General features: G+C 35.9%; 3 protein-coding genes across 6 annotated transcripts in view; 2 read left to right on the top strand and 1 right to left on the bottom strand.

Annotated features, from left to right (window-relative positions):
* The window catches only part of man2a2 (mannosidase, alpha, class 2A, member 2), a 39,963-nt gene extending 28,168 nt beyond the window's left edge, over nt 1-11,795 (bottom strand). For 3 of the 4 annotated variants that reach the window (XM_058766924.1, XM_058766923.1, XM_058766921.1), the window contains exons 1-6: nt 11,713-11,795; nt 9,512-10,301; nt 7,381-7,536; nt 4,730-4,987; nt 3,212-3,356; nt 778-949 (exon numbers count right to left, since the gene is read on the bottom strand). In XM_058766924.1, the coding sequence (XP_058622907.1) occupies nt 778-949; nt 3,212-3,356; nt 4,730-4,987; nt 7,381-7,512 (707 nt within the window). In that variant the 5' untranslated portion in view covers nt 7,513-7,536; nt 9,512-10,301; nt 11,713-11,795. Of the gene's footprint in view, nt 1-777; nt 950-3,211; nt 3,357-4,729; nt 4,988-7,380; nt 7,537-9,511; nt 10,302-11,656; nt 11,678-11,712 lie in introns of those variants that run through there. The other variant, XM_058766922.1, reaches the window with a different exon arrangement.
* Nucleotides 11,796-12,246: 451 nt separating this feature from the next.
* On the top strand, nt 12,247-23,356 carry unc45a (unc-45 myosin chaperone A). Its single transcript, XM_058768088.1, has 19 exons — nt 12,247-12,426; nt 12,936-13,137; nt 13,220-13,395; nt 13,483-13,572; nt 13,653-13,820; nt 13,902-14,070; nt 16,369-16,539; nt 16,666-16,837; nt 16,923-17,223; nt 17,312-17,406; nt 19,118-19,259; nt 19,349-19,489; nt 19,821-19,948; nt 20,243-20,309; nt 21,320-21,433; nt 21,518-21,633; nt 22,313-22,430; nt 22,523-22,678; nt 22,754-23,356. The coding sequence occupies exons 2-19, from the start codon at nt 12,936-12,938 to the stop codon at nt 23,033-23,035; spliced, it is 2,808 nt and encodes a 935-aa protein (XP_058624071.1). The 5' UTR covers nt 12,247-12,426; the 3' UTR covers nt 23,036-23,356.
* A 776-nt stretch (nt 23,357-24,132) lies between these two features.
* gdpgp1 (GDP-D-glucose phosphorylase 1) lies at nt 24,133-25,847 on the top strand. Its single transcript, XM_058767450.1, has one exon. The coding sequence runs from the start codon at nt 24,441-24,443 to the stop codon at nt 25,500-25,502; it is 1,062 nt and encodes a 353-aa protein (XP_058623433.1). The 5' UTR covers nt 24,133-24,440; the 3' UTR covers nt 25,503-25,847.
* Nucleotides 25,848-27,118: the final 1,271 nt, after the last annotated feature.

Raw genomic sequence — 27,118 nt, 5'->3', positions numbered from 1 at the left:
TACATTTTATTTAAAGGGATAGTTCACCCAAAAATTTCGTTCCAAATCCGTAAGACCTTCAGTCATCTTCACAACACAAATCCGAGAGCTTTCTGAACCTTCATAGACAACAACACAACTGCCACGTTCATGGCCAAGAAAGGTAGTAAGGACATCGTTAAAATAGTCCATGTGACCATCAGTAGTCCAACCTTAATTTCATGAAGCTACGAGAATACTTCTTGTGCACAAAGAAAACAATAATAGTAAGGACATCGTTAAAATAAAGTGAACAAAAATAACGACTTTATTGAACAATTTCTTCTCTTACGTGTCGGTCTTCGATGCACATTCACGAGAGAACCACAACGCATGCATCTACATTCCTCTGCTTGTAAACAAGGCGCAGCGCATCCGGGTTCTACGTCAGAACGCCGGCTCCTGCGTCAGCAGCATCACTCGCACGCGTCATGGTACTGTCATGAACACACATCGAAGACTGACACGGAAGAGAAGAAATTATTCAATAAAGCCGTTATTTTTGTTTTCTTTGTGCACAAAAAATACTATTTGCGTCACTTTATTTTAACGATGTCCTTACTACGTTTCTGGTCCTTGAACGTGTCAGTTGCGTTGCTGTCTATTCAGGGTCAGAAAGCTCTCGGATTTAATCCAAAATATCTTAATTTGTGTTCCGAAGATGACAAAGGTATTAAGGGTTTGGAACGACAGTAGTAATTAATGAGAGAATTTTCATTTTTGGGTGAACTAACCCTTTAACAATAAAACATTACTCACTTGCGCATTGCCTCTTGTTTCTGTACATCTGCACTTTCCCACCACTTGGCGAAGAACGAGATTTCCGACAAAATGAATTTCCGGCGAGGATCTTCGGCCAGTTTCACCACCATGTTGTTGAAGATATGCTGGGTTTGGTCATTGTAGTACTTGTCAAATGTTTTGATCCATCCTGTCACAAAAGAAGAGCAGTACAAAAATCACAGTTAAAACCATCCAAGGACAGCAAACAGATCTGATCTGACAATACAGATGTGTGTGCTAAAAACAAATGCTCTTTTAATAAAACACTGAAAAGTTTAGAAGAAGCACAGCCATTTGGCCGCACTTCGTTCCCTGAAGAACAACCTGTTCAAAATAACACCATCTGTTCATTATTCAGAGGCACTGCTGGACTGTGCAAAAAAAAAAATACAAAAATCAAATCTGTGTGTCAGCACAGGAACAACAGATCCGCGCTGACCCTTAGAATGACAGAAAGACATTTCGAGTCGCGGTAGACTGATTGAAACATAGGGAACATGTTCAGTATTACGCAATCTGCATTAAATGTGCAGCACCACAAAGACCAGTGACACAGTGCTGACCCTAATAAAACAACAGGGAATCGGGTCACTGACTTTAAAGTATTAGATTCTCCGTTCTTTCACAACGCTGCAAAAAATGCCAACTGCAGGGGTTCACGAGCTGATTTGGAAACTTATCTGTCCTGTGGCTGATGCTGAAACTCATTGTGTTTCTCTTAAGGTGCTTCACAAATTGTGCCAACGCTGCAAAACGCAAGCCTAGTAACTGACCCACTTTACCTGCATGACTCTTTCAGATACGCATTGCTAGGTGCTAGACTGAGGATGCTGCATCAACAACTAAAACAAAATGAAAAATGTTACATCCACTTAAGGACAGAGGGTGAAAACCTTCTAGTAGAGATTGAAACTTTACAATATTTTTAGGTTGCTTAATGAAATGTATGCAAGCTAAGCTTCACAAAGATGAAAAGGACAATAAAAACATCACAAAAGCAGCCAATCAGAATATTTACAGTGTTTTGTCAACAAAATATTATCCAAATTAAGATACATACACTACCGTTCAAAAGTAGTGTAATTTTTTTTTTTCAAGAAATTAATACTTTTATTTCTTAAAAAAACACATTAAATTGACCAAAAGTGACAGTAAAGACATTTATAATGATAAAAAAGATTTCTATTTCAAATAAATGCTGTTATTTTCTATTCATCAAAAAATCCTGAAGAAAAAAAAGGTATGATGACTTCCACAAAAATATTAAGCAGCACAACTGTGTTCAACGTTGATAATAATAAGAAATGTTTCTTGAGCAACAAATCAGCACATTAGAATGATTTCTTGAAGGATCATCATGTGACCCTGAAGACTGGAGTAATGATGCTCAAAATTCAGCTTTCCATCACAGGAATAAATTATAATTGAAAATATACTCAAACAGAAATGTGTTCTCTTATATTGTAATATTTCACAATATTATTGCTTGTACTGTCATTTTAATCTAATAAATGCAGCCTTGCTGAACATAGGAATCAATATTGCATGCCTGTAAAGAAATATGCTTAATGTCAAATTAATATTAAATGGAGTAGTTCAAATTATTGTGATAAATGTGTGTTTTATTAATTGATGCTATTATTTTAATTAATAGTATAATTAATAATAATTCATTTAATATATCTTATTTAATTAAAATTAGATTTATTAATTTTATTTACCAATTTATTATAAATATCTAAACATTGAATTCCTGTATTTATAATGACATTTTGATGTTGATAATATTAGTTCCTACTGGGGCTTTAATGAAGAGAATATACTCTTGTGAGGAAGAGACTGAACAGCTGCTGCTGTTAAGAGTTTTTTTAATAAAGACTTCAGAATTATATTCCAGCATTATTATTATTATTATTTACCCACATCCACCTCAGCTGTTGGCTAACATCAAAAATAAGAGTTATGCAAGCTGTTCACAGTCTTCATACCTCTCATTCTCTACCTCTTTGCATCATCAAAATAAGTCAAAAGGTCACCAACAGGAAGTGATTATGGGCTAATTCTCATTAGTGATCAGAGCATTGCTATATAAAGATCCAACAGACTGAAATTTTATTTGTTTATTCAATGAAAATCATCTCCAGTGGGCTCTTAACCAGAGATCTAGGGTGAATTTAAACATTATTAGTGAATTAGTGAATATTTTATGATACTTTTATGGTGGTTTTGTGTTTTGTCAGTTCCAGTTACATGACTAATTGAAAACACAAGTTACACTTGAGACCGCAGATATAATGCATGTATGCATGTGGCATGAAATCCGATAGCAGGACAACTACTTGACACACAAGCACAGCTTTTGTGTTTATGACTTGAGTTTTGACTTGTGAATGAAGTTTTCAATCCCTACCTGGATCGTTGTGCGAATGAGGGACCACAAACACTTGCAGGGGCTCGTCGTCCCACTCGTTGGGCTCGTAGGTGATCTCAAAGCCTTGCTTCCAAACACCTCCATCCATGTTATCGAAGCTCAGCAAGGAGTATACATCCAGCATCTGTGGCCAACCAAACAATTCAGAGATTGTCTCGAATGTTATTGCACAGATTCATCTGGACCCTTCCGTTTCACAATTCCAAAATATCTTTACAAAAACCTCCACTTGGAGACACAAATATGCGATAAAGACGTTACATTCAACAATTGTCCACAAAACTAGGCATGTTGTGGACTTCCTGATAAATACTACATCTCATGGCAATTTGGTATAACTGACAGATGACACAGGACCTGTATTTAGTGTAGGCGTGACGGCCTGAAGCATAACAGCGCACCCAATGGAGACTTACAGTGCCTGTTCACAACATGTCAGGTTTTAGACGTGTTTTGAATGGATGGTTTTTTTAATTTTCTCAAAATATCAAAAAATTCCAAGTATCTGAGGATTTGAAAAATAATATTAAAGGTGCACCAAGTAATTTTAGTTTTTTTTTTTTAAGATAAATTAATACTATAGTATACTATAGACAAACAGTATTATGTAAAAAATAAATAAATAAATAAATAAAAAAATAGTATTGAAATACTAGTGCTCTTAAATCTGTAGTACCATAGTACTGATGGCAAATGTCATTTAAATCCAATCTAAAATAGGCATAAACAATTAAACAACCAATATCAGCAGATAAATTCCAAAATGGCTAACACCAATTTAAAAAATTTAATTAAAATAAGATTAAATTAAATTCTAAAAATGAAAAATATTGTGCATTACTAGGAGAAAATTAAGTGGATGCTAGGTGATGGCAAATGTGATTTGAATCTAAATCAATCTAAAACGGGCAGAAACAGTTAAAAAACTAATATCAGCTGATATTAGTTGCCAATACTGACTGAAAATAAAATACAGACTAAAAATAAATAAAATAGTCAAATAAAACCGGCAGAAGTAATCTAGATTTATGAATATTTATGGCACTCAGACAGGTATGTTCTATCTACACAATTGTTTTGATGGAGGTAAACAAGATACATTTCTAGTATCAACATTATTTGTTCTTCAGACATTCCTCTTTAAAAAAAGAATGCAAGGTGACCCATATTTGGCTTTTGACCACTGACAATGTGTACAATTTAAATAAAAATGTGTTTAATTTACTCTCTGAGCCATATTGAGATTCCAATATCTCTGTTAACTTGACACTGTAACGACCCACTGCAAAAGTAACTGTAAAAGTTGCAGACTCAAAACAGTGTGATTATTAATGGATTTCTTGGCAAGGATTGCCAGGAAACATAAACAGAGCACCACAGCTGTAACCACAAGAGAATCCCAAAGCCGCACTGCAATCCTCTCCCAGATAACACTGCATTAAACTCAAGTCATTCCACACGCAATTCAACCCACTGAGATGCTGTTTTGATTCTCACCTGCAGGTCGGTTTGGCTCCTGCGGCCCAGTGCGAATTGGCAATCCAGCGGCTTGACGGAGAGAAAGGTGGGCCTGCCATCAAAGGGCAGCACCCAGGAGCCATTGGCGCTACGGAAGGGGAGGTGTCCGCTTGGAGAGATGGCCCCCGTGTCGGTGAGCTCCAGCACAGAGTCTTTGATGTGGCTGATGATCTGATGATTCTCCTCCAGGAGCTGCTCCAGCTGCTCGATGCGGTTCTGCAACACCGAAATCTGGCTCTGAAAAAACCAGGGGGATGGAGGTGTAATCTATCTACCACCACAATCTACAACATCACATGACTGACCTGAGCACTCAAGAGGGGGCGACACACCAAGGCACACAGGACTGGCATTGCAACACGTCTACAGTATCACTAACAAACTGCATTTTTACTTTATTAAGTAGCGATTCTGAGTAGGGATGTATTAATGTTGTTTATTGTTTGTCATGTTATGGCCAAAACCTGACAATTGGATGATTTCATACTATTTTGTCTAAATACATTTCCAAAATTACACATTAAAATCAACCATTTAAAATTTTGCAAGTGAAATTAGGCATATATAAACATACATATAATCATTTAAAACATCTGAAATCATTTGTAAATAAACACATTTTGTATAATATTATCTGCTCATTGTATAATATCATATCAATATAAAAATTGCTATCTATTTTTCATACTATATGTTATAATGTTAGGTTGCTTAAATTCACTTGCAAAAATTTAAATGGTTAATTTTACTTATTTATTTATTTTAAATGTATCAAGACAAAATAGTATAAAATCGTTCAATTTATTTAAAGGGCACCTATTATGCAAAATCCACTTTTACATGGTGTTTGGACATAAATGTGTGTTGGCAGTGTGTGAACACAACCACCCTACAATGACAAAAATGTATTACACTGTCCTTCATTTTCTCTGCGCTCGAGCAGCTGTAACGTCAACAATGTCTCGTAAGCATTCCCCGTGCTCTGTGTTTGGATGTAAGACTGAACACATAAGAGTCTTCATTTTCTCCCAACATCTGAGCTGCTGAGAACGCTGTGGATTACTTTCATTTTTCAAGGTATTGTGCCTCAAAATCTACCTAAATACGTGCATCACTTCAGACTCCTTTGTGAAAGTCATGTTGTTATAGTGCTTAGCGCTTTAACTTTATTTGTGTGCGTGCATTAAGTATTTTTTAACTGATCAGTGCCAATGACAGGTCAGCGCGGCGCAAGCTCTGTAACATCATGCCACTTCGTCCCACTTTCAGTGCATTTGGCTTCCCATATGTCCAGCTGAACACCGGTTCTCTCACTCGCAGTTATGTTGCTTCTTCAATCGGCTATTAACTGCAGTAGGTATGCAATGCAGAGAGACAAATATGCGACGCCCTCTTCTGGAGACGGGGCGGGAATATGCAGCTCATTTGCATTTAAAGCCATACACTCCAAATCAGCTCTTTTTTAGACACACCCCAAATTCTGAATAAATAAGCTTTCCATTGATGTATGGTTTGTTATTATAGGACACTATTTGGCCGAGATGCAAATATTTGAAAATCTGGAATCTGAGGGTGCAAAACAAATTGAATGAATTCTTAGCAATGCATATTACTAATCAAAAATTATGTTTTGATATATTTACAGTAGTAAATTTACAAAATATCTTCATGGAATATGATCTGACTGGTTTTGTGGTCCAGGGTCACATACATACATATATTATATATACATACATACATATATATACATATATATGTAAATGTACTTATTTTCAAATTATTATAGATATTTTTTATGTATTTATGAATATATTTATGAATATACTTTTCTTATATTTTTTTGCTAGGATGTTCTTGAGGTTTTCAAAAGAGATGATATTCCAGTCCTTAGATATGTCTCAGATCCTTTCTTCGATGTAAATTCACAGTATTTTTTTTTTCTGCCTTTTTATCATCCCCCAGGCGGATCACAAGTCTGATGGCTTAGAAAAGTAATAGCACACCTCTCCCCAACACGCCGCACGATTTGAGGAATCATTCAGATCCGTAGTACAAAGGGTGAGGGTTGAGTTACATGTAAAAACGTAATACTTAGGATTGGGAGTTTCTTCAAATCCCTTGCCTTGGCAAGTATTACTAATATCAAGTGTCACAGAAGCTGTAAGTGCAAAGCTCACTGGCAATCAAATTGAAAAATGATTAGTGCAGGCTTTGAATACAAACAATATCTGAATTTCCATAATGTGCTTTTTTTTTTTTTTTTCTGAATACAAAGCACATAAAACGTGCTAATTCACACACCATCAACTGTGTGTCATCCTGTACGCAATTTCTACAAGAACACCAACACATTTTCCTAATAATTAGGTTTTTTGCATTTAAAAAAGCCTTTGGTTTCGTGTCAGAAAAAAAGCCAGCACTCACGGAGAGTTATTCACTAGCTAATTTAGTAGTTAATTAGCTTGAGTCAGAGCCAGAAACGAATTGGTCACATCACTAGCTTTTGCACTTGCTAGCCTGAAAAAACCCCACTGAAGACTTTGATAAATGAAGCCATTCAAACAGACCCACACAGCAAAAAATGTAATCCAGGACAAAGGGAATTCATAAAGAGATCGCCGCCGACTTACCCTAGGAAAGTTTCCGGCGCTCTGTCTCCTGGCGGGATCGTGCTGGACGCGATCCAACATCAGGTAGAGAGAGAAGACAGCCACACAGAAGATGGCCCCGCCACAAACGGTCACCTGCTTCTTCAGTTTCATCCTCCTTTGCTTATCTGACGGATGCTAATGTCCAGGTCAAGAGGAGCAGAGACAAAAGAAGAGAACGTTAACCTGCACAAATGAGTTCTGATGAAGCTGTGTCCCAAAAGTGAAAAAGTGCTTGAAAAGGATTTGCCAGCAATGTTTAAAGTCCACCTCTGCTCTCCCCCAGAGCTCCAAATTCTAAAGCAGGGGCTCGTGGGATAGGGGAGGGCTAGAAGAGGCGGTGAAATATACACGGGGGACGACAATCAGCAGGAACTGCGCGGCAGTCTGTCAACTGCGACCGAACCATCGCCAATTCCAGCCTCCTTCAAAGTGCCCCTTATCCTCAGCCATTCAAACCGAAGAAAGGAAGGGGGAAAAAAGAACAACACAGGTTCTGAACAGCGGGAGCCCAGACAGGGAATCTAATGTCCCTCTGGCAAAGCCGCTCTGTGTGTGTGTGCGCATATATATGTCATTACGGTGAGGACATGTCCCGAGCACTTTATCAAACAGCTTGTGACAGGGATGGATCTAATACAGCATCTCCAGTTCTTGAGCAAGAGTTCTCATTTTGTTACTAGTTAATGTTCGCTTCTGCTCAGATCTCAGACACACACTCCAATCTACCGCTTTCTGTGGCTCGCGATAAGAGAAATAACAAAACAAAATCCAAACAACTCATGAAGTACATCAAATGATGTAAAGCGCCAATTCTGGTTACATAAAATAGCAATAAAAATGTATATTAGAGCAAATCAGAACCCAAAAACCATTGAACGAAGTAGATGGAAGTACTGTTTAAAATTAGATTAGATGGAAGTACTGTTTTAAAATTACTGTCAAAATTAGCACGTTAACGCAGACGATTCATTTTTTCAGTTTAACGCATTAAAATTGTTTAACGCGTTAAAATTATTTAACGCCGTTAACGCATTTCTTAGTTTTTTCTTATCAGTTATGTTTATGTTACATCTAATGTTGTTAAATTAATGTTTATTGCATATTTCAGTTTAATTTGGTGGTTATCAGTGTATTTCAAAGGTACAAAACAGATTTCAGTACTTCAATAGGTTGGTATATTAACATTATATCAGTTAATGAAATTACGGTATTTAACTGTAAATTTAAGTTAAAACTGTAAAACCTAAAATGTTGCTACCGTATATTTTACGGTAGAATTCCGGCAACCACAGCTGCCGTTTTTTTACCCTAAATTTTACGAATTTCTTTTTACAGTGTATATATAATGTGTGTGTATATATGTAGCATCTTAGCTTTAAATAAATATTTTTAGTCGTAGTGTAATATATATATATATATATACACACACACGTACAAACGTTTAGCATCTTATGTGCGCGTGTATCTATATATATGTGTGTGTGTGTATATATTTGGTGCATCAATATTATTATAACACAATATAATGTCATGGATTTAATAAATATTAATAAACATAATATAGTCTCTATATATCACATTCAGTTTTTAATGTTGTTTAAACAATGTAAGTGAAAACTACAATTATTACACAGAATTTTCATTAATTGAAATAAAGCTTAAATAAAATATAAATATCAGACGAAAACCATAAACTTGGCAACTAAGTGAAATAAAATAAGTTCAAAGTACTTAAACAACTAAAACCAAAATGAAATAAAATAAATTTAAGCTAAAAAGAAAAATTCAAAAAACAAAGCTAATAAAAATCCCAAAAGCACATAATAAAATAACTCAAATTAAATTGAAAACTTAAAGTTTAAAAATAAAAGCTAATTTAAAATATTAATAAATTATATTGCTAGTAAATAAATAATACTAAAATAACACTGTTTAAATACTTGGACATTTCTAATTGTACTGTCTTGTCAGTTTAGACTTGAAAATGCACAAATACTTAATCGTAAAAAAAAAACTAATTATTATTAAGCATATCATGTCACAACCAGCACATCAGCACCACCCAACTGTCTATGTTTTTAAAACAAAGTGTGTGTGTTTTCTGACTTACAGGCTTGAGCGTAGTCCTTCACAGGGCAGTGGTCACTCCGGTCTGAGTCGGCAGAGGAGCCATCGAATGCAGGTTTCCACTGAGCAGAGAAACGACCAGAGCAGAATAAGAACGACCTGGCTCAGTACGCCCCCTCTTTCTTAAGCCTTTTTTTTCTTTCCAGCTTGGCTGATGGGTCTTCTCGGACACAGATGATGCAGATCTGCTTGTGCACTACGCTTTTAATGGCATAATGTATCCAACAAAGTCTCTAGTCTTAATATTTGGGGGCCGAACACGAGCACCGTCCCTTTTCTGCAGTCAAGGACGACTGACCTTGATTCTGAATGATTCTGGATTATCAAGTCCTACAACAGGAGGCAATTCTGGGAAGTGCACAAATTGTGCCAAACTTGACAATGGAAGGTGGCGTTTCGCATACAAGATCCAGGCCTGGATTTGCCTGTAGAAACAAGCAGGTGTTCTCTTTCCCTTGTCTCACAAATCTAATATGAAGTTAATCCCGTCAGCTTGGAGTCAGGCAGTGTCTTAGCGCTCTCCAGAAGGATTTGGGATTAGGCCTTTCCTCCAGCACTGGTAAACAGCTCAACCGATCCCACGTCCAAAATGGAGAGCGTCCAGGAACGGCTACATAAAACTGAGGAGGCTACAAAAGGGAATCTTAATGGAAGATAGTAAACCTAGTTTTAGAATACTAATGAATAGAGTTGGTTTGAAGGTCTTTCTTCCATGTTTCCTATTTTGAGGCTCAGATTTCCACAGCAAGCCTCAGAAACAGAGAGCCAAGCACCTGTGAAAACAAACAATCTCAGTGAATGGTGGAATTTAATGGTTTTCCCAAATACTACACATGCAAACGCAAGCATCTACTAAAGCTTAAATCAAGACAATGGAAGCCAATCAATTAAAAACACACATTATTCCCAATGCAAAACACAGCAGGGAATTTTGTAAAAACATTTTTAGTTCAAGTAATTTTTTTAATCGTCATTCAAGTGTGAATCTGTGGATTTTGGAGGCAGATATTATAATACAAAATATACTTTAAATTAATTCATTTATTTATTTTATTATTTTAGTTTATTTTTTTACAATTTAAACAATATACTATGCCAGAAAAAAATACTAAATTTACTGATCCTCTGAAAAAATATTTAGCCAAAAATAGCAAAATAATAATAATAATAATTATTAATTGGAGGTTCATTGTGAATAATGACAGACCAATATATCGGCCAGGTTGAGCATATTATCAGAAGCTACTTCCAAAAGGCCTTATAAATGGATATTACATATATTTTATTAAATATTCATTAGATTACATCTCAGTAATGCTGCACAGCTCATTTGCCTTTATATTGGTCATCCAACCCCATCAGTATTGGCATCAGCAATTAAAAATCCCATATTGGCCCGAACACAAATTGTGAAAACTGGATTTAAACAACAGACAAAAGACTGTAGACTTACGATATCGGCTTTTGGCCATAATTAAAAGAAAATTAATTTTAAAAAAATAATGATAATAAAAATATATATATATATATATATTGTATCTCTGAGACAGAAAGAGTCACAGTAATCACTGACTGTTTGAAAAATAAAAATATTAAATATACAGATACATTACAATAAAGATATGCAAAAAAATAAATAAATAACAAGCGAGGGAAGTGATCAGTATGTAAAACTACAGCAGCCTGATCTTGCCCTGAAAGTCCCAAAGACCTCAACATGACTTTCCAGAAATATGCCTGAAATAATGGCCTCTTCTCGTGTAGGAAGGTTATCGTCAGCACTGATATCAGAGCCTTTAAGCACATAGTTTATCATTAAACCCTCTTGTCGCCATAGACAAACCCACTGATATCCACAGACAGCCTTAGCCTGTATCTGCACATGGAGACAAGTTACTCGTTTGTCCGATATATCCACCTCTAACCGACATTCCTGCTCAAGATCAGACAATATAAGAGTTTATCAGCTAGATCCGTAGGTACGATCGCGTACTATGTGCGTGCAGCATGTAAATACATTGGCTCTGGTCTATTCTTCAATAGAAGCGCGCGATCAAGCTACAGAAAACACCTTTCTAACGTTTAGAATCATTATACTGCACTTCTAGCGTTTTTTGAAACGGCTGACCTATTAGTGGCATGGATATTAAACGAGAAAGCAGTCACGGGACGTCAAATATTTACCCGTTATTTCCTCCTGAAAGACGTCTGTGATCCTACGCGAGAGCTTGAGAATGGAGCAGAGCATTGTGGGAAGTGTAGTTTTCGGAGGGCTGAGGCGCACTGGTTTCTGATTGGTTAGATTACTGTGGGGGGGGGAGTACGTGTCAGAGACGTGTTAAACGATGCAAATATACAATCCAGAACATTTTAATCAGTCCAGACCGGGGCTAGTTGTCACACTTTTAGTGAATACTTCTCAGTGTGCTTTTATTTTTGAAAGTCAATTCTGTATGAACAGATGTAAATGTAAATAATTATCTAGAAATCTAGAACAAGTCATGTAGAAAAAGACAACATTCTTTCAGCAGAGGGAAAGGCATATATTAATGTTTTATTTTACTGCCTCTGTCAGTGCAACGGAATTCAAATTAATAGATTCCTGTGTTGGATGTTGCTGGACTTATATGGTCAAGACGCGCAAAGGAGGAGGAGCTTCTAATCCATCATGAATATTAATGACGCAACTAGACGCTCAACCAGTAATATTCTGCGGCGTCATCATCGCGTATCAAAACCAGGAAGCGTACAGGCAGAACAGTCGAGAACAGAAAAATTGTAGATTTTGAGAGCACTGGGAATATTTTACGTCGTTTTTAAAACAAGTAGAAATAATTTAGATTGTATTAAATTTAGATTGTTTTTTTTTTCTGAAAAAAGCAAACGACGCAGTGAAAGGTGAGTTTTATGTTTGTTTACCATTCAACTTTACCATAGTTACTGTTACAGCTCTAGACACAGATGTTATGAATGATGCCTGCATATGTATTATTTGCGAGCACATTTTTTGTGTTGTGACTTTGGTTACGCTTTATTTTAAGGTGTCCTTGTTACAGTGCAATTATACATTTAAGTACTGAGTAATATTAATTAACTACATGTACACTACTTACTATATGGTTAGGGTTTGGCTTAGGGATACTTGCATGTAATTGTGTATTATTAATTGTTATTATAATAGTAAGTACATATAACATGTGCAACAAGCACACGTTAAAATAAAGTGTTACCGTGATTTTTATTGTTTTCATTGTTAAATGTATTTGTTTTGCATATTGCAGTACAGCTGCACAACTGTACCTATAATTGCAGTAGCCCCATTCATGTTGCAATAAAATATCTATTCTCTTCTATATAGATCAGTTCTATTCTATTTCCAAATTTAATGTGTTTTTATTAATATGTAGATGTCCCAGGACTCCTCTATGCTGAGGGAGGAAGGAAACAACCATTTTAAAGCCGGTGATGTGCAACAAGCTCTCAGCTGCTACACCAAAGCTTTAAAGATCAGCGACTGTCAATCCGAGAGTGCGGTTCTGTACCGCAACCGAGCAGCATGCTATCTTAAACTTGAAGACCATACTAAAGCAGAGGCAGATGCCACCAAAGGTAAAAATGACATCTAGGGTTTCACCTTCATGACCAACATCATGTTCATCTCTCTAACCGAGCCGTGTTTCCCGTTCTCAAGCTTTGGACGTGGATCAAGGTGACGTCAAGGCCCGATTTCGTCGAGCACAGGCTCTGCAGAAGCTCGGACGGTTAGATCAGGCGTTTAAGGACGCTCAGATATGTGCACAGTTGGAACCCAAAAATAAAGCTTTCCAGGACCTGCTTAGACAGCTAGGAGCACAGATCCAGCAGAAGGTGGGTTATGAGTGGTGCTTGTGAAGGAATGTATCACTATTACTATTTATGACCTGAAAATGAAGCCATATTTGTGTTTATATACAGGCAGCACAGCTCTCCTCCACAGACTCACGAGTTCAACAGATGTTCAAACTCCTTCTGGACAGTTCAGCGCCAATTTCAGACAGACAGAAGGTGGGAAAGGCCGCCTTATTATAATTAGTATAATTTATAACATACAGTCTTTGAGATGTTCTCTGTTACGTTTTAATCAGGCTGCTCAGAATCTGGTGGTGCTTTCGCGGGAGGACGCAGGCGCCGAGCAGATCTTCAGAAACGATGGAGTCAAACTCCTCCAGAATCTTCTCGACTCCCAACAGGAGGATCTGATCCTTTCTGCTCTCAGAACTCTGGTTGGCCTGTGCACCGGACACCAGTCAAGGGTGAGTAACTTCCCCTCACAATCAAGTGTATTATTTTAACCCAAAGGTCATCTTAAGTTATGCATATTGTTTTGTTTGTAGACCATGGCCATTGTGAACGAGGTGGGCATGGACCGGTTGTGCGGCGTCATGGGTTCTTCTGCTTCCACTGTGTCTCTCTCAGCATGCCATCTGATCCAGGTGATGTTCGAGGCTCTTACGGAGGGCATGAAGAAAGAGATCAGAGGGAAAGATGAGGCCATACTGCCAGGTGAGACGCCAACCTTCACTTTGAGAGCTCATTTCAGTGACCTACTTTAAGCCCAGAAATAATTTCCAGCTGAGAATTTCTGTTCTACTTCTTTAAGACTGGGTTATGTCAGTTTAAAGACTAAAATAAGTGTTTGTGGCCACAGACTTATTATAGTTAACTAAAACTACTTACTTGAAATCAAATAAATGATAAATTAAATAATTAAATACATTTTAAATAAAATAAAATATAAAAGCCTTTTTAATTCAGCTGCCAAGGCATAACTTGTTGAACTAAATAAAATAAAAAATACAAACAACATATATTTGTGCTGTCAAACAAATAATCGTGATTAATCACATCCTAATTAAAAGTTTTTGTTTACATAATATGTGTGTGTACTGTGTACATGTATTATGTGTGTGTATATATATATATATATATATATATATATATATATATATATATATATATATATATATATATATATATATATATATATACACGTATGTATACATTTAAGAAAAATGTTACATTTATATATTAAATATATTTATATATGATATAATATATATGAATATAAATATATACATGTAAATATTTTCAAAATATATGCTGTATGTGTGTGTCTTTTATATATACATAATAAATATACACAGTACACATACATATATTATGTAAACAAAAACTTTTATTTTGGATGCGATTAATCGCGATTATTCGTTTGACGGCACTAATATATATGTCTGTTGCTGCGTCCCAATGTGCCTACTTATACTACGCCCTTAAAGTAAGTACTCTTTTGGTGAAGAAAACGAACACACTTTTGAGTGTGTAGTAGAAGAGTAGGCAAGCTTTGGGACATACTATCACGTCACAAAACTGCGTTCATGTCGCATCTGTTACACGCACCCTGTCACTGTAAACTGGCCTGTCAATCATCTTGTCACTGTTAACATCCTCCACATTTCATTTAATTTAACTTCCTACCGTATTGGAGAAAAAAGAAGTAGCTTGTTGATCTGCCAGTCGCGGCTCTGCTATTTTATGCATAATGATGCATTTAAAAGTTAACGACCAAATGGATGTTTATAAAAGTTCACATTGCTGTTGCAGATGAAATATAACACGGATAACAATAAATAAATAGTTTTTACCAGTTTAAATGTTGATTATTAGTAACTCGGACCCCTTTTTGTAAACCTTTCTACATAAAGGTCGATCGCGCGCATCCGCCACGTTTGTAGTTTTTCTAACGCTCTTTATTCGTGTTTGTAGTTCTAGACTGAATCCTTCGCCAAAGCGCAATGGATTGTGGCCAATTTTAGCCATTAGAGTGTGCACGGATCCACACTTCAAAAATCGACCTGAAATAGTAGACCATCCGGGGACTTTTGGCATACTCTTTTCAACATACTATGCTTTGGAACACACTTATTGCAGTCTCACATACTATTTAGGATGGATAGTATGAACATTGGGACGCAGGGTATGTCTATGTGGTTTTTATTAATTTTTCATTTGGTTCAACATGTTAAGTTACGTCTTGGCAACTAGCAATTTTATTGTTTTGTTTTTTGGTCATTTTTAGTAGTTTTTGTTTTTATTTATATATATATATATATATATATATATATATATATATATATATATATATATATATATATATATATATATATATATATATATATATATATATATATATATATATATATATATATATATATATATATATATATATATATGTGTGTGTGTGTGTATTATATATTTTTATAAACCAAAACTACTAAAAATGTTTATTTATAAATAAAAACATAAATGCATAAATAAATAAAACAACAAAAAATGAATAATTTAAATGTCAATAAAATAGTGATGAAATAATGATTTGGTTTTTTTTGTTGTTGTTTTTTTTTTTTTTATTGTTTTTAATGGGAAGAAATAGTGATATGAAAAATAATGATATGAGAAACTTGCATAGCTATGCAATCGGTTTCCTTGGAAAAACAAAACTGAAAAATTATATAAAAAGATTTGACTGCTGATTAACCAATTAGAATCCAGTATTCCAGAATGCCTTTTAATATTTTTCTTCTTTTTTTTTCTTCTTTTTTTTAAATATTTCCTCCAGTCTGCAAACTTCAAAGAGTTTGCAATTATACAAGTATAATTGTAAGAAATTGCTGTAATAATACATGCGAAACATCCGCTGATATTATATTAGTACTTCTAGACATTTCTGGTGTCTTATTTCTTGGGTCATAAATATGAAACTGAAATTGCATCAATCTTGAAAATGCTTTGTGTGTATTGCAGAACCCTCCCGTGAGTTGCGTTCCATGTTGCGTCATCTAATTGACATGCTTCCCGCATCCAGCGTGTCTGGAGCCGGACGTGACAGCGCCATCAACCTGCTGGTCAAACAGGTGCCACGAAAATCCTTGAAAAACCCAGACAACTCTCTCACCCTGTGGGTCATCGACCAGGGTACGTTTGACAGGCTTTGATCTGCTCTCTTCTGAGATTTAGTAGACATGCGTAGACATCACTGATGTTAAAATCCTTTGACACCTTTGAATAGGTCATTTGATGTGTCTCTATACTTTTCTTTAGGGCTGAAGAAGATTCTAGAAGTAGCAGGAACTGTACCCGAGGTCGAAGGAGGGCCGCCGCTCACGGACAACACTCCTATGAGCTGCTCAGTTCTGCTTAATAAGCTTTATGATGACCTGAAGAGTGATAAAGAGAGGGAAAACTTCAACAAGCTCTGTGAGGAATATGTCCAGTAAGTTATATATGGGCAGAATTGTGAGAGATAAACTCAGAATTGTGAGAAAAACAATTCACTCTCCATTTTCATTTTTTTACAGGTATCACTTTGGCAGCTCAGATATGGAGAGTAAACTACGAGCGATACAGACGGTCTCTGTACTGCTGCAGGGTCCCAGTGACGTGGGAAATCGCACCCTGGAGCTGAGCGGTATCATGGATGCTGTCATTTCCCTTTGTGCGTCCGAAAACATCACTCACCAGCAGGTGGCAGTGGAGGCGCTCATTCATGCCGCCGGAAAAGCCAAGAGAGCGTCCTTCATCACAGCCAATGGCGTGGCTCTACTGAAAGACCTGTACAAGAAGAGCGAAAATGACCGGATACGTGTCCGAGCACTGGTGGTGAGTGTTCAGACTCAAAGACATCTACATTTTGAGAGATTTGTCTTTTTTTCCCCTCAATTCTGTACGTTTTGCGTGTGTTTTGTAGGGGTTGTGCAAGCTTGGTTCCGCTGGAGGCACTGATTTCAGCATGAAGCAGTTTGCAGAAGGTTCAACACTTAAACTCGCAAAACAGTGCAGGAAGTAAGTTTTGAGCTTTGCTAATAGACCAATTCGGTGTTTGACTATTTTTGTGGGCGGAGCCTATCTGGTGGCAGAAAATGACAGTTTTCAACTAGCTGCCTACTTGAAGCCATGGAATACACAAATTTTAAAAAAGGCAAATTTGAGTTTATGTTTCAAAATTCTTACTTTATTCTCACAGTTCCGAGATTATATATTTTCCCCTCAGCTCAGAATCATGAGTTTATATTCCTGACTTCTGGCTTTTTTTCCTCAGAATTGACAAACTCGCTATTGTTGAGTTAAATCGAGTTATAAAGTCCGATTTATGACATGTAAACTTTCAGAATTGTGAGTTAAAATACATAAATGTTATGTAAAATGTTAATAGCAATAGGTTTCAAAATTATTTCATGCTGTAACTGTAGGGCTAATACAATATGTCCCCTGTATGTTCTGCCACCTGACTTAACTGTGACGTCTACTCCAAATTGGTCTATAGCATTGTAGTGGTCAGTTTTGTGAGCGCAACCACTCATTTTCACTCAGCAGTTTAAAAAATCCAGTTTAGACGCTCCTGTCCTTTAAGACAAGGGTTTCATACTAATATTGGGAGGCTGAGAAAAAATTTATTAACATATTAACATCATATGTTTAAGGAAAATGGTTTATTTATCATAAATATATATTTTTATTAATGTAGTGTTTTTAATTATTATTTTGTGAATATTATGTAATAATAATTTTATTAATGTACAATTTTATTATTAGTTAAATATTTACTATTAAACAAATTATTTGATTTATTAATTTATATATTACTTACTAATATTCATTACTAAAATGTTAATATATTATATATTGTTTTATATATTATATTTATATTGATATTGCATTATTATAAAATAATAAATATTTTGTTATTTGTATATTTAATAAATTATTTAATGTATGAATTTATATATAATTAATGTCTTATTATTATTTAGTTATTTTTTATATGTTGTTATTACATTTTACATTGACAATATAAAAGTAAAAATATAAACATAAAATATAAGAATATGTCATATCAATTATACATCTTTATAATGTTATATAAAATGTCTTGTAGACATGAAACATTATATATTATTTATATTTACACCTTTATATTTTATTTGACTATTTAATAAATTATTTAATGTATTGATTTATATATTAATTATTAATGATTATTATTATTTAGTTATATTTATATACATTTTTAAATGTATAATATTATTTATATTTATGTTGATATTACATTATTACAATGAAAATATAAACTTAAAATATAAGATTATGTAATATCTATTGATCTATTATACATATTTATAATATTAATATAAAATGTCATGTAAACATTACACATTATTTACACATCAAAATATATTTCTTCCTATATTTTAAGTTATATATATTGTTTGCCTTATATTTTAAGAAGAGGTCTGTCGCAAGGGGATCATCATATAAGGGGTAGTTTTTATTAATCAAAGACGCTGCTCATGTTCAGCTGTTTTTCATATGCAGTACCAGAAGCATTTAAACCTATGCAGATGTCTTCATTTTACCCTTTTAATTTTGCCGCTGCAGCAAAAGCACATTTTTATATGGATGTGCATATGTAAAGTAGACCTCTTTAGAGAAGCAGAATGATCTATAATTGCAAAGATGTACATGTAGGTGGCCTTCAGCTGTCTTTCTTTCCCAGGTGGCTCTGCAACGAAGCTCTACCCCCAACATCCCGACGATGGGCCATCGAGGGTCTGGCCTACCTCACGCTGGATGCCGATGTGAAAGAGGACCTGGTGGAGGATAAGAAAGCCCTTCAGGCCATGTTTGAGCTGGCTAAGGTATCTCCTTTCTCTCCGTTTTGGAGATTGCCCATAATGCTAATCGTTGACATCTATGCAACTCCCTCATGTTCTCATTTTCTTTGCAGTCTGAAGACAAAACAGTGTTATATGCAGTTGGATCGACGCTGGTTAACTGCACCAACAGCTATGATGTTGAGAAGCCAGACCCTCAGATGGTGGAACTAGCTAAATATGCTAAACAGCACGTACCCGAGGAGCATCCAAAGGTAAGTGTGACAAATACGATGCTGAAAATGAACATCCTTTCTCAAACCCGTATCACTTTTTTTTTTTCTGAAGAACTCAAAAGAAGATGTTTAGCAGAGTGTTCATGCTGCTCTTTGAAGGCATATGGTGAACAAAAATCACCACAAATGTAGTCCATATGACTTATTGGCATCTTCTGAAGCCACGCTTTAGTTTTGTGTGAAAACAGACAAAAAATTCAATAAAGAATTGCTCTTAATTGTTATAGAAAATAAAGTCACAAGAGTTTGAAACAACATGAGTTTTTATATTACAGTGACTACAGTAATGTCTCATTGTGTTTTCATGTAGGATGCCCAGTCGTTTGTAGAGAAGAGATTGGTGAAGCTCTTGGAGGCCGGGGTGGTGTCAGCGTTGGTTTGTATGGTGAAACAAGAGAGTCCCGCCCTCACAGAGGCCTGCAGAGAGTGTATCGCCAGGTCTGCTTTCAGTTTGATCATGTCTAGAAATATTCTGAAGCACAATCAATTTGAAAAATTCTGGCCAAATTCAAAGGCTGCCACTGTAAAAGTAATTTATTTGCACTCCAGTTTTGGCCCTTTCCCACTGCTGGCACAACTACTGTCCCAAATTCAGATTAAGCCCTGGATCAATTTGTTCCATCAGGGGAGATTGTTTGAAAATGGATTTCAGTGTGCGAAATGGTTATTCTCCATCCAAGGAAATGCCCCCTTTATCAGATTAAATAAAGTCTCTCTTCCTCTCCCTGACAGGGTGATTTTGGCTCTGGTGGAGAGACAGGAGGACAGAGGGTTAGTTGTGGCACAAGGAGGAGGAAAAGTGAGTATATTCTTCATATCGCCTGTTGACTTTCAGAATGAGAACATTTCACACCATTATTTTAATGTACATTACCGTTCAAATGTTTGTGATTGGTAAGATTATAAATAGTGCTGTCAAACGATTAATCGCATCCAAATTAAAAGTTTTTGTTTACATTATGTGTGTATACTGTGTATATTTATTATTAGTGCTGTCAAGCGATTAATCACGATTAATCGCATCTAAAATAAAGGGTTTTTTTTACATTTATATATGTGTGTGTACTATGTATATTTATTATGTATACATAAATACACACACATACAGTATATATTCTATATACGTTTATACAGTATATATGTTTATGCATTTATATTCACATATTTTATATATATATATATATATAATAATATATAAACATAACATTTTTCTTATATCTACATGCATGTATTTGTATTTATATATACGTAACAACAACTTTTATTTTGGATGTGATTAATCGTTTGACAGCACTATTTATTATGTATATATAAATACAAACACATGCATGTATATATTTAAGAAAAATGTGTTATGTTTATATATAATATAAAATATAAGAATATGAATATATAAATGTAAATATTTTCAAAATATGTACTGTATGTGTGTATTTATATATACATAATTAATATACACAGTACACATACATATATAACGTAAACCAAAACTTCCGACGTGATTAATCGATTATAAAATGTTTTTGAAAGAAGTCACTTATGCTTGCCCAAGGCTACATTTATTTGTTTAAAAATACAGTAAAAACAGTAATTATATTACAATTTAAAATAACTTTCTATTTTAATATACAAAAATTTAAATGGAAATATTTTGTAACATTACACGTCTTTACTGTCACTTTTGATTAATTTAATGCATCCTTGTTAAAAAAAAAAAAAAAGTGTAAATTTCTTTCAAAAGCAAAAATCTTGCTGAAGCCAAAATTTTAAATGATAACATGTGACCGTTTTCTTGTTTGCTTGATGCAGGCCTTGCTACCACTAGTTTCTGAGAGCACAGACCAGGGTAAGATCAAAGCAGCGCAAGCTCTGGCCAAGATCACCATCACATCCAACCCTGAGATTGCATTTCCGGGCGAGAGGGTACGTCAGCACCTGATTTCAACCTTCTCTCTGATTGCAGTCAGGAATTGAATGATTAATGTCATGATTTGTGAGTTTGTGTAGGTCTATGAGGTGGTTAGACCCCTGGTCAGTCTTTTGGCGCTGGACTGCACGATGCTGCAGAACTTTGAGGCTCTGATGGCCCTCACCAACCTGGCTGGCATCAGTGAGAGACTCAGGTAAGCTATCACCAACTAAAACAAATTGAATCATAAATGTAAAGGAATAGTTCACCCAAAAATTTAAATCTGCTAAAAATGTACTAAGCCTCAGGCTATCCAAGATGTAGATGAGTTTGTTGTATCATCTGAACAGACTTAGAGAAATTTAGCATCACTTGCTCATCAAATGATCCTCTGCAGTGAATGGGTGCCGTCAGAATGAGAGTCCAAACAGCTGATAAAAACACAAGAAATTAATGGACTCAACTGTGTGTCTTTAGATAACAGTTCCATCATTAAGAGGTTTTTAACTTAAAACCGTTGCTTCTGGCTAAAATACAAGTCCTCAATCCATAGTATTGCTTTCTCCAGTGGATTTTAAATTTAAATTGAAACTACCTTAATGATGGATGTGCTTATTAAAAGCATGCAGCTTTTGGCTTCACAAGATGTTAGTTGATGGACTGGAGTCATGTGGATTATTGTGATGTTTTTGTTCGGACTCTGATTCTGACGGCACCCATTCACTGCAGAGGGTCCATTGGTGAACAAGTGATATAATCTCCAAATCTGTTCCGATGAAGAAACAAACTGGGCAAGTAAATTTTCAGCAAATTTTCATTTTTGGTGAACTATTCCATTAAGCCACTGAACAACAGAACAACCTAACCATCAAAACCACATTTCAATCCCACAGGCAGAAGATCATCAAGGAGAAAGCTGTGCCTAAAATAGAGGGCTACATGTTTGAGGAGCACGATATGGTCCGAGCTGCTGCCACGGAGTGTATGTGCAATCTGGCCTTAAGCACTGAGGTACGTCACATGACAGTATGTGTTTTTGGACTGGACTGTGATCTAAATCCTTCTAGAAAAGACTGATTTTGTGGGTTTTTTTGATGCATCAGGTGCAGAAGTGTTACTTGGCTACAGACAGTGACCGTCTCAAGCTGCTGGTGCTCTACAGTGGTGAAGATGATGAGCGGCTGAGGAAGGCTGCATCAGGCACGCTGGCCATGCTGAGCGGAGAGATGCCCGAGCTGTGTACACGTATTCCTGACACAGTGAGTACCGATTTGAGTCTTTCTTGATTAAGAAATCCTCACATTCTTCATCTCAATTCACATACTTTTCTGTAGACGAGTCACTGGCTGGAGATCTTCCAGGCTCTGCTGCTCAGCGAAAGTCAGGACCTGCGGCATCGTGGGGTGGTCATCATAATGAACCTCATGCAGGCCGACAAAAGTCTGTCTGAGAAACTGATGGAGAGTGAGGCTCTGGAGATCCTCTCTGTCCTGGCTAAAGGAGACGATCCCAAACAGGCCTCCGTTCAGAAAGCCGCCCAGCGATGCCTGGATCTGGCTATTGAGTACGGCCTCATTCGAAACAACAAGGGTGGAGTCAATGGTAATACCAAGTGAGCAGTATAAGGGGGTGTTTTTTTGGAGGTTTAAAGCCTTGTCCGCTATGGGTAAAAATGTAGCACACATTTCATACTGTCTGCAGAGACCAAAACTAAGTTTATTCACTTCCATTCCGTCACATGCACTCAATTTATTTTACATGCACATTCCAAAATATACTTTTATTCATTCCCCTTATATGTGTGATGAGCACACATTGAAAGTATTGATCATATTTATGCCTCGGCACATTTGTTTGATATCATGTATATTCAGGTCTTAATTTTTGAATGTGAAATTATGTACTCTGGTTTTATATAAACACTAGTTTTGTTTCAAGTTTGGTGGTCTTGTTTTTATTCTTGCTTTTGTTTTTAACAGTTAAGTAGATTTGGTTGGGTTTAATAATTCTGACTTTCCACATTGTTTAGCAACTACCAGTCATTTAAAAAATAACAAAATAAATAAACTTTGGAATTTGTAAAGATTTATATATTATTTTTTTTATAACGTTTGTCTCTAACATGAGAAATGGTTGACATTTGGTGACATTTTGCTCATATAGTACACCTGCTGTTTTATGTTTTATAATAGGTAATTATAAAAGGTTAAATACTTTTATAAAAGGTTAAATTTTGTGACTGCTGATAATTGAGATGGGATTTTTTTTTTTTTTTTTTTTTTAAATCCCTTTTCATATTTAAAAGGGCAAAAACATTCATTTACATAAAACATTTTATTAAATATTTTATTGTTAAAAAAAAAACATTTTAACTGCTGCTTATTAGAAAACAAAAATATTTGATATTTTCAGTGGGCTCACCTTTTGATGTATTATGCTAATATGTGCATATTCAACAAAATGATGAAAGTCTAGAGTTCACAAGATTTTATAATAGTAAATTAGAGACTTCTTTCAAAAACAAGGCAGGATTTATTTGATAAATATAATAAACAGTAATATTGTGATTTTATTGCAATTTAAGATATTAAAAAAAAAATTATATATATATATATATAATATAAGTTTTCAGGCCTTTGAAGAACAGATTTTAAAAGAACAGTATTTATTTGAAACAGAATCCTCTGATAGAACGTCTTTACTCTCCCTCTTGATCAGTTTAATGCGTGCTTGTTTAAAAGTATTTAAAAAAAACTGACCCAAAACCTTTGAACGGTAGAGTATATTAAAAATGTAAATGTATAAAGCGAAACAGACACGAAACTACAAATCTCGTTGACACAAACGGCATGAGCCCTCTCACTTTCCATACAATCCACCGCGGTGTCACATGACTCCCCCGTGACCAATCAGACACGTTCAATGCGTGCCAGCACATACATACATACGTGCCGCTATAGTATTCTAGTACACGTTAGCGTTATTTGAATGGGAAAATAGTGTATATAATGTAACAAAACAATGGTTGATTGTACCGTTTTCACCTACACTAACGAGGACTTTATAAGCGATGTTTGTTGTGGACAGCAGACCAGGTCGAGGTTTGACATCGCTCTGCGGTCCGGATGGACAGAGAAGAGAAACGCCGGTCTGTTCCGGTATCATCTGGACGATCTGGAGACGCGGATCCTCCCCGGTCCGTGTGCCTACATCGCTCAGCTGAACATCATGAGGGGCACCGAGAGACGAAAACCTCAGGAGATCCTGAGCGTCCGGCAGAACTTTGACCCGAAGCAGTTCAATTTCAACAAGATCAACCCAAAAGAGCTGCTGTTTGAGCTACAGAAAGAGTGCGAAAGCTCGTGTGAAGCTAGATGCCATCAAAAGGGGTCAAAAAGGAAGTGCAAAGTCATTATAAACGTAAGTCCGTTGGAATTCGGTCACTGTCTGCTCGTGCCAGAACCGGACAGGTGTCACCCACAGATACTGACATCTCTGGCGGTCCAGATGGGGATAGAATCGGTTCTGCTGAGCGCTGATCCAGGATTCAGAGTCGGTTTTAACAGCCTGGGTGGTTTTGCTTCAGTCAACCATCTCCATCTTCACGGCTACTACCTAAACCACCAACTGAGGATTGAAACCTCCCCAGCAGAACCGATCCTGCCTAAAAAAAATGTGTATCGCCTTCTGGATTTCCCAGGAGGCTTTCTGTTCTACACCCAGGGTTCAAACCTGGATCTGACAGTCAATGCAGTTTGTAGTCTCACTGATATTCTGGTTGATAGGAACATCGCACACAACCTTTTCATCACCCGAGGTTGCCCTCCACGGAGGGAGCTTGACCCGTCTGTGTCCCGGAATGGGGTGAGGGTTATCATATGGCCCCGGCTGTCCTGTTTTGGGGCCAAAGAAGAGTCAGCCTTCAACGTTGCCCTGTGTGAGCTCGCCGGACATCTTCCTTTCAAAAACAGAGAAGACTATGAGACAGTCACTGAGGACGGAGTCAAAGACATCGTCCGGAAATATCTGCTGCCCCAAGAAAAGTTCAGTGAATTGCAAAAGCATGTCATGAAATGTTTATAAATTACACTTCTGAGCACAGATCAAAATATCTCGTCTCAAAATAAGGGTTTCAGAATACCTAATAAATGTTGATGTATTAGAAATGAAGTGCTGCTTAGATCAACCATTCATACAGTATTATGTGTGGAAACGAAATATATATACATACATATATGTGTGTGTATATGCATATTATAGTATTATATAGTTGGTGTAAAAATAATTTCCTAATTGTTTTTATTTCATATATGTATAATGTATGTTTTTATTTCATATGTATGTGGAGCAGAATATCTTATATGTATATGCCATGTGGTGTAAAAATACCATTAATGTAAAATAACAATAACAAAAAATACAATTGAATTATTTCTACTATTTTTTTTTTTTTTTTTTTTAAGTATGACACTACAACAACACACACAAAAAAAATTCAAACAGTTGTGTTGTCACACGACCTTCTCACTTTTCGTGTTTAATTTACTAACAGACATCCCGTTTTTTGGCAATGAAAACATTTATATTTATTTTGTATTCTTATTTTTTATTTATTTATTTTTATTTTTGCTTTTTAGTCCATTATTGTGTAAAAAAAAATCTTAACATTTGGCAGTCAGACACATATAATGATTTAAAAAAGAACGTGTCGGATACTATATTTTACCATAGTATAGCAGTAGTGAAAGATGAATGCTTTTATTGAGTACCTCTCTATAGCTCCCTCTAGTGGCCTGTGAGGGTGAAGCGCAGTTAAAATGAATGAGAATTTGATTTTGGGAATAAAATACGCAATAACAAACATTTGTTTAGTAGGCTACATTAATGTTGATTACTAATTAAATTATGTTTAATATCTCAGTTATTCAATAGGCTACTTAATTGATTGAACTGTAAAATTGCGTCTAAATGAATCCATTTGCTGTGTCTCAGGACTAATAACCTATAAACATGATTTCTGATAATATCACGGCTCCATTACAGAATTTTCCATCCCAAACAAACAGCCTAACGTCTGAACTGTGTATAATTGCAGCATTTCATAGAGACGCCGGGTAAGTGGACACTATTTAGTCTGAACCAGTTCTTGATCTGAGGGGGCAGTTGCATAAACTTAGCCACAATGTTAAGACTGTGTCTTAAAAACTAGTTTTACCAACTAGCAGTTGCCAAGGCGTAATCAGTCTCACTTTTCCAATACAAATAAGACCAATCTACCTTTTCAAAACTTAAAAGTTATGACCAGTCTTGAAGAAAAAAATGAGATGACAACTTTTTAAGACTAGTCTAATCAGTTTATGCAACTGGCCCAGATCGTGATGAACAAAGCAGCTTCTGCTGCGCGTTCAGGCCTGCGGTGTACGGTTCTTCACTACAAAAGGAAAGTGAAAGACATGAATCCTCTCTTGAGGCTCATTATAGTTCTTTAACAGAAATTTCACCTTAAAACGCATTTTTCTGAGCGCATCGGTGTACCGTGACTGTCCTGTTTACAGCTCAATGAGGTAAAAATCCCTCCCACGTGCCGAATCGAAACCGCACGCCTGAGTGGATCCAACCCAGACAACATCAAACCATCCTGGCGTCGTTTAAACGCTCTCTGTGGCCTCCAATACCGATTAATTCCAGGTGATGGTTGC

Source organism: Onychostoma macrolepis, chromosome 25 (assembly GCF_012432095.1).
Source record: "Onychostoma macrolepis isolate SWU-2019 chromosome 25, ASM1243209v1, whole genome shotgun sequence".
Taxonomy (NCBI): domain Eukaryota; kingdom Metazoa; phylum Chordata; class Actinopteri; order Cypriniformes; family Cyprinidae; genus Onychostoma; species Onychostoma macrolepis.
Note: the sequence above shows the minus strand (reverse complement) of the source record. Positions and strands in the feature narration are given on the sequence as shown.

Excerpts from the sequence above, each read along its gene's own strand:
- unc45a (XM_058768088.1), top strand. The coding sequence starts at position 12,936 with ATGTCCCAGGACTCCTCTATGCTGAGGGAGGAAGGAAACAACCATTTT. Across the intron at positions 13,138-13,219 it reads AGAGGCAGATGCCACCAAAG|CTTTGGACGTGGATCAAGGT; the intron begins GTAAAAATGACA and ends CCCGTTCTCAAG. Across the intron at positions 16,838-16,922 it reads CTCTGTGAGGAATATGTCCA|GTATCACTTTGGCAGCTCAG; the intron begins GTAAGTTATATA and ends ATTTTTTTACAG.
- gdpgp1 (XM_058767450.1), top strand. The coding sequence starts at position 24,441 with ATGGTTGATTGTACCGTTTTCACCTACACTAACGAGGACTTTATAAGC.